The following is a 7,953-nucleotide window of genomic DNA, read 5'->3' on the forward strand; positions in this document are numbered from 1 at the left end:
GTGGTTCAGTGGTTCAGTGGTTCAGTGGTTACTGACATCGCTGGGTTTTGAATCCATCACCTCCTTGTCGTCTGATTGGACGTTCAGTCCGTGGTCGTTTACACACAGAACAGTCACGTTGTCATTTCTCAGTTTTTTTTTATGTCTAATCCATCAGTAAAACGACATCAAACTTGATCCAACATTAAAATGGTTCAAAGGTCAGAGGTCAGGCCTCTCTGACTCTGACAGTCAGTCAAAAACCAGTCAACAATTGAAATGTTTTTTTTCCACGGCAGCTCCACCTGTGACGAAATTCAGATGTGATGATGCGTTTAAAGGCAGTGGAGAAATCAGATTTAAAACGGGATTTGAACTCATGTCATTTTATGACATTTAACAACAAACATAAACATCAATCATATACAACATGTCTGACTGTTAGCACAGGTGTTAGCACAGGTGTTAGCGCAGGTGTTAGCGCAGACAAACTATCTGAATAGTTGATTTTTTTTTCTACATGAAGGATGGGATTTAAACCCATGACAGGTTTCTCTCTCTCCTCCTCCTCTCGTTGACACGGCGGCGTGTCGGCGGCGCCTGCTTCTCCGGCTCGTCTTATTCAGCCTGCTGAGAGTGAGCGCCTGCTGTTCATATTAGATTCTGTCTCTGCCAAAGTGGAGATGATTAGATAAAGAGTGTTTTCTGGACTCAAGCACTTTCTCCACATTAGAGCAGCGGCGGCGCTGAATGAAGGGAACGGAGCTGCTCCACTTTCTGACAATAACCCACAAATCTGCGTCTGCTGGATTTTAAATGCACGTGGGAACGTTCCAGCGTTCAGGCCCGTGTTCTTCTGACTGGAACCAAATCACCGACCAACGCTGATGCAGCCTGGACCGAAGACAAAGCTGAGGAATTAACAGGAAACAACAACAACAACAACAACAACAACAACAACAACAAGAAGAAGCCCTCGGTTTGACACCGTAGCGGTGCCTCTGAATCCCCGTCCTCCCGTCGTCTCCTCTCTGCCTTCACTCGTCCGTCATCACTGAGCTCTGACGTCTTACAAGGCGTTGCAGCAGCAGCCCAGAGAAAATTGCCGCAGCTCGCAGCGGCTGGAGTGAAATACCGTTTTGTCTCACTCAAGATGGATTCCACAGTGAGATTTCAGGACCAGAACACAATCAAAATGGAGAAGCCAGGAGGGAGGAGAGCGAAGGAGGAAGGAGGAAGGAGGAAGGAGGAAGGAGGAAGGAAGAAGGAAGAAGGAGGAAGGATGAAGGAGGAAGGATGAAGGAGGAAGGAGGAAGGAGCGTCGTCTGCTCCTGGACTTTGTTTGGTTTTTATTTTTACACCGTAGAAAATGTTTGATTAAAGCAAAGATATTGATTGAAATGCACACATAACTTGTTCGAAACCCCCCCCCCCCCCCCCCCCCTCCTTTGGCCTCCTGTACCTCCTCCCTCCCACCAATCATCTTTCACACACACACACACACACACACACACTCAGCCGTCTGACAGTTGTGTATAAACCAGTGAAACGGCTTCAGGACATCAAACCAGAAAATCTGTTGTTGGTTCTATCTAGGTCAATACTCTCTCTCTCTCTCTCTCCCCCCCCCCCCCCCCCCCCCTCCGCCCTCCCCCTCGCCTCCCCTCGCACGTTCCTTTTCAAGTATTAAAATCTAAAATTCAAATCAAATAGAAATCTGTTCTGGACGCAGTAACGATAACGATTATTAAAACACACACGTGTGTGTTCATTATATAACACACTATATTATTATTATTATTATTATTATTATTATTATTATTATGTATAATAATGTAAATGTTATTGTTATAATAATAATAATAATGATAATGTTTATGTCTATAATGTTTATGTTGATTTTCATTTCATCTAATTTGCCGTCAGTAACCGTGACAACGTGAACAGACAACCTGAAAAACCTCCTCAGATTTTCTTTTTTTTTTTCATCCTTCCTCCTGGTCCTTCTCTTCCTCCTGACCCCGACACCAGAGGGGGGCGCTCTCCTCAGGCCTGGGTCGCTCTCCTCAGGCCTGGGGCGCCCCCCTCAGGGCGCGGACGCGCTGCGCAGCCCTCGGGGCACCGCTCTGGTGTTTCTACAGATGTGAGTGACTCGTCAGGTCAGTCAGTTAACACTGTTTGTTTACTATAATGTTTATGTTGATTTTCATTTCATCTAATTTGCCATCAGTAACCGTGACAACGTGAACAGACAACCTGAAAAACCTCCTCAGATTTTTTTTTTTTTTCATCCTTCCTCCTGGTCCTTCTCTTCCTCCTGACCCCGACACCAGAGGGGGGCGCTCTCCTCAGGCCTGGGTCGCTCTCCTCAGGCCTGGGCCGCTCTCCTCAGTCCTGGGTCGCTCTCCTCAGGTCTGGGCCGCTCTCCTCAGGTCTGGGCCGCTCTCCTCAGGCCTGGGTCGCTCTCCTCAGGCCTGGGCGGCGTCTTTTCGTGCCCGCCGCTGCACGGTGAAGACAGTCTCTCGTAAATTGCTTTTTGGATCAGTTTTGACATCAATCTGCTCCCGTGGGAATGTGGGCTTCCACGTGATGACAGAGAGAAAGGTTTCATTCCTTATGGATGTTGACAAGCCCACTCAGCCTGGTTTGATCCCTGGAATTAACATAATATTATGGTACACACAGACCTGACTGTGACAGACGGAGAGGGATTGGCTGAAGATAAGAGGCGTCGCAGCCACTGAGGCGACGGCGAAACACAGGAATCAAACACAACACAAGGCAGGCTGTTAGATGGTAAAGGTTTGAAATGCAGACGGTGTTTGAGGGATTCTTCCTCAGGCTTTAGTTCTTTTCTTTTTTTCTTTTTTCTGTTTCTTTAGTTGATTTTGTGTTGTTCCTGGTTCTGCTCAAGAAAACGTAGTTACCGTTTAATAAATCATGAAAAAATATGTTTTTTTTCTGTCTTTAACTCTGACTGTCTGTCAACTGTAAAACTCTGAAACGATGCTACCTGGTGGAGAGAAATAAATCTGCGGCTCAACATAAACATCTTTGCTGTTCAACTCTCTGATTCGACTCTTTCTCCTGGTTTCTCCGTCTGCTGCAGGACAACGATATCTCATCACACCCACAGGAGCCCTGTACATCCTGGACATCCTGCCTGAAGATGGGCTGAACAACTACCGCTGCACCACACGCCACCGCTACACCGGCGAGACGCGCCAGAGCAACAGTGCACGCCTCATCGTGTCAGGTCAGTGTTTGGTCTGGTCTGGACCAGGGGGCGTGTCTTCAACAATGTCTTCAACATTTGCCACACTCTTACCCCCCCCACCCCACCAGCCCCCCCAAAAATCAAATTTTTTTGTAAACTGACTTTTCTAACTAGTAGTTATGAAATTTAATTCAAAGTGAATAAATATAAACCTGTTCTTATAATAACAGTGGTAAACAGAAAATTAAAGAAAACAATCACAAACACAACGTCTATACAGTTTACTCTATGTTTACATTTGATATAATAATATAATTCAAACATATATCTATTAAATGTATGGCTAATTTAACACAGTGAGACTCAGTTGCAGTATACTGTACCGTCAACAGGGGGAGCGGGGGGGTTGAGGGGGGCTTGACTGGTAAACTGGCATTTAAAAAAAAACTCTTGGCATGAAATAAGCCTTATATTTCCTTCTTTGACGGGGGCCCAGTCCGCCCCCGACCGTCTGCCTCGCTGACCACGACAGCGTAGTAAAAATAACTGCTGTCGTGGCAGAGAACCAGAGGAACCGATTCAAAGAGAAAGTCCTCAGAACTGAGGACACATTTGTCCAAGAGGTTGAATTAGCAATAATTTATTAACAAAGTCAGAGATTCAGAGTCGGTCGTTGTTGGTTTGTTTGTTTTAAATCCTTCATTGAACTGGTTTAAAATGTGTGTTTTTATGGATTTTATTTTAGTGTGTAGACCGACCGAGGGCAGATAGATGGGTGTAGACCGACTGAAGGGGGGCAGATAGACGGGTGTAGACCGACTGAAGGGGGGCAGATAGATGGGTGTAGACTGACTGAGAGGGACAGATAGATGGGTGTAAACCGACCGAGGGGGGCAGATAGATGGGTAATTAGCAATAATTTATTAACAAAGTCAGAGATTCAGAGTCGGTCGTTGTTGGTTTGTTTGTTTTAAATCCTTCATTGAACTGGTTTAAAATGTGCGTTTTTATGGATTTTATTTTAGTGTGTAGACCAACCGAGGGGCAGATAGAGGGGTGTAGACCGACTGAGGGGCAGATAGATGGGTGTAGACTGACCGAAGGGGCAGATAGATGGGTGTAGACCGACTGAAGGGGGGCAGATAGATGGGTGTAGACCGACGGAGGGGGCAGATAGATGGGGGTAGACTGACCGAAGGGGCAGATAGATGGGTGTAGACCGACTGAAGGGGGGCAGATAGACGGGTGTAGACCGACTGAGGGGGCCAGGTAGATGGGTGTAGCCCGACCGAGGGGGGCAGGTAGATGGGGGTAGACCGACCGGGGGGGGCAGATAGATGGGGGTAGACTGACCGAAGGGGCAGATAGATGGGTAATTAGCAATAATTTATTAACAAAGTCAGAGATTCAGAGTCGGTCGTTGTTGGTTTGTTTGTTTTAAATCCTTCATTGAACTGGTTTAAAATGTGTGTTTTTATGGATTTTATTTTAGTGTGTAGACCGACCGAGGGCAGATAGATGGGTGTAGACCGACCCAGGGGCAGATAGATGGGTAATTAGCAATAATTTATTAACAAAGTCAGAGATTCAGAGTCGGTCGTTGTTGGTTTGTTTGTTTTAAATCCTTCATTGAACTGGTTTAAAATGTGTGTTTTTATGGATTTTATTTTAGTGTGTAGACCAACCGAGGGGCAGATAGAGGGGTGTAGACTGACCGAGGGGGGCAGATAGATGGGTAATTAGCAATAATTTATTAACAAAGTCAGAGATTCAGAGTCGGTCGTTGTTGGTTTGTTTGTTTTAAATCCTTCATTGAACTGGTTTAAAATGTGTGTTTTTATGGATTTTATTTTAGTGTGTAGACCAACCGAGGGGCAGATAGATGGGTAATTAGCAATAATTTATTAACAAAGTCAGAGATTCAGAGTCGGTCGTTGTTGGTTTGTTTGTTTTAAATCCTTCATTGAACTGGTTTAAAATGTGTGTTTTTATGGATTTTATTTTAGTGTGTAGACCGACCGAGGGCAGATAGATGGGTGTAGACTGACTGAGAGGGGCAGATAGATGGGTGTAGACTGACTGAGAGGGGCAGATAGATGGGTAATTAGCAATAATTTATTAACAAAGTCAGAGATTCAGAGTCGGTCGTTGTTGGTTTGTTTGTTTTAAATCCTTCATTGAACTGGTTTAAAATGTGTGTTTTTATGGATTTTATTTTAGTGTGTAGACCAACCGAGGGGCAGATAGAGGGGTGTAGACTGACCGAGGGGGGCAGGTAGATGGGGGTAGACCGACCGGGGGGGGCAGATAGATGGGGGTAGACCGACCGGGGGGGGCAGATAGATGGGTAATTAGCAATAATTTATTAACAAAGTCAGAGATTCAGAGTCGGTCGTTGTTGGTTTGTTTGTTTTAAATCCTTCATTGAACTGGTTTAAAATGTGCGTTTTTATGGATTTTATTTTAGTGTGTAGACCGACCGAGGGCAGATAGATGGGTGTAGACCGACCCAGGGGCAGATAGATGGGTGTAGACTGACTGAGAGGGACAGATAGATGGGTGTAAACCGACCGAGGGGGGCAGATAGATGGGGGTAGACTGACCGAAGGGGCAGATAGATGGGTGTAGACTGACTGAGAGGGGCAGATAGATGGGTGTAGACTGACCGAAGGGGCAGATAGATGGGTGTAGACTGACCGAAGGGGCAGATAGATGGGTGTAGACTGACCGAAGGGGCAGATAGATGGGTAATTAGCAATAATTTATTAACAAAGTCAGAGATTCAGAGTCGGTCGTTGTTGGTTTGTTTGTTTTAAATCCTTCATTGAACTGGTTTAAAATGTGTGTTTTTATGGATTTTATTTTAGTGTGTAGACCGACCGAGGGCAGATAGATGGGTGTAGACTGACCGAAGGGGCAGATAGATGGGTGTAGACTGACCGAAGGGGCAGATAGATGGGTGTAGACTGACTGAGAGGGACAGATAGATGGGTGTAGACTGACCGAGGGGGGCAGGTAGATTCAGTTCGGTCTCCGTGGGTTCTGCAGGAACAGTTCTGGAGCCTCAGTTCCGCAGCAGATTATCCAGTAGGTAGAAGGTCGTGACCTCCAGCATCAATATTGGATCAGAGCGTCCAGCTCCTGGCAACACTCTGTGCTAATTAACAGTAAAACCTCTGCTCCTCCTCCAGACCCCACCAATGCTGAGCCAGGCATCTTGGACGGCTTCGACCACAGAGAGGTGATGATTAATCATCGAGTGGAGCTGCCGTGTAAGGCTTCGGGCTACCCGCCGCCCAAATACCGCTGGCTGAAGGACAACAGCCCTCTGGAGCCCGACAGCCGCTTCCGACAGACCGTCTCAGGGTTACTGATCGAGAGCACGCAGCCCAGTGACACGGGCACCTACGTCTGTGAGGTGTGGAACACTTACGGCAACGCCGAGGTCATGGGACGTCTCTACGTGAAACGTAAGTCGTAAACCAGGAGAGCGCTGACCAGGACTAGTCAGGGCGACTAACCAACTAACCAACGACTTTGTTCACCAACTGCTTTCCTCCTCAGAGACCTTGTTCACCAACTGCTTTCCTCCTCAGAACCCTTGAAGGTTGTGGTCAGCCCTCGGAAGGTGAAAGGCAGCGTGGGTAGTAAGGTCTCTTTGTCCTGTAGCGTGAGCGGCTCCGATGAGTACGAGCTGTCGTGGTACCGCAACGGCGAGATCATCTACCCGGGCAACAGCGTTCGATTTACCGGGCTGAACCGGGAGAACCTGATCATGGAGGGGATGTCGAAGAGCGATGGGGGGGCCTACCAGTGCTTCGCCAGGAAGGGCAAGATGTCCGCGCAAGACTTTGTCCAAGTCATCCTTGAAGGTACGCCCGCCTGCACGCTGGTCGTTCAAGTGCTAAGTACAAGGGCGCCTCCTCCTGGTGGCTGTCGTCTACATAATCAATGAGTTAGTGGAACCAGGTTCAACCGCGGCTGGTCGATACTGGTTTAATGTGTTAATGGTGCTGTGTTGTGGCTCTCAGCTGTTAGCTGCCATTAGTATGATCATCTGCCACTTCACACACACACACACACACACACACACAGCTCTAAATCCAATAGCTTACCTTGGCAGTGTTGCTGAGGCAACTGTCTCCTGTGGCCGTGGGGCTGTAAAAGGAAGATATTGATCATCTATAATCATGTGGAGCGGTCATAGATTATCAGAGAGCAGCAGCCGACGCCGCACACACTTCAACAGCCAACAGAAGCTCCTCCAGTGTCTGGAAGGAAACCGCCTCCACCAGAGGACGACACCACGTGAGATTAGGTTTTTGTTAAAAGTTCATTTTCAAAACAGAAACGAAGAAACGAACGATAATTAATGTCCTGGAAAACTATTTAAAGTAAAGATGCAAAAATCGAGTTCTGTCTGCAGAAAAAAACATCTGATGATCGTTTGAATCGTTCTCCAGCAGACGGACGGACGGACGGACGGACGGACGGACGGACGGACAGACAGACAGACATACGGACAGACAGACGGACGGACAGACGGACGGACAGACAGTCAGACAGACAGACAGAAGGACAGGCAGAAGGACAGACAGAAGGACAGACAGAAGGACAGATGGACAGACAGACTGACTGACGGACGGACAGACAGACGGACAGACAGTCAGACAGACGGACGGACGGACGGTCGGACGGACAGACAGACAGACGGACAGAAAGACAGACAGACACACCGACACAAAGAAAGACCAGCG

General features: G+C 47.3%; 1 protein-coding gene across 1 annotated transcript in view; it reads left to right on the forward strand.

The window, feature by feature from the left end:
* dscamb (Down syndrome cell adhesion molecule b) overlaps positions 1-7,953 on the forward strand; it is an 81,581-nt gene that overhangs the window by 52,476 nt on the left and 21,152 nt on the right. The window contains exons 4-6 of the mRNA XM_025055066.1: positions 3,089-3,235; positions 6,388-6,666; positions 6,793-7,068. Of these exons, the coding sequence (XP_024910834.1) occupies positions 3,089-3,235; positions 6,388-6,666; positions 6,793-7,068 (702 nt within the window). The remainder of the gene's footprint in view (positions 1-3,088; positions 3,236-6,387; positions 6,667-6,792; positions 7,069-7,953) is intronic.

Source organism: Cynoglossus semilaevis, chromosome 4 (genome assembly GCF_000523025.1).
Source record: "Cynoglossus semilaevis isolate Cse_v1.0 chromosome 4, Cse_v1.0, whole genome shotgun sequence".
Lineage (NCBI taxonomy): Eukaryota > Metazoa > Chordata > Actinopteri > Pleuronectiformes > Cynoglossidae > Cynoglossus > Cynoglossus semilaevis.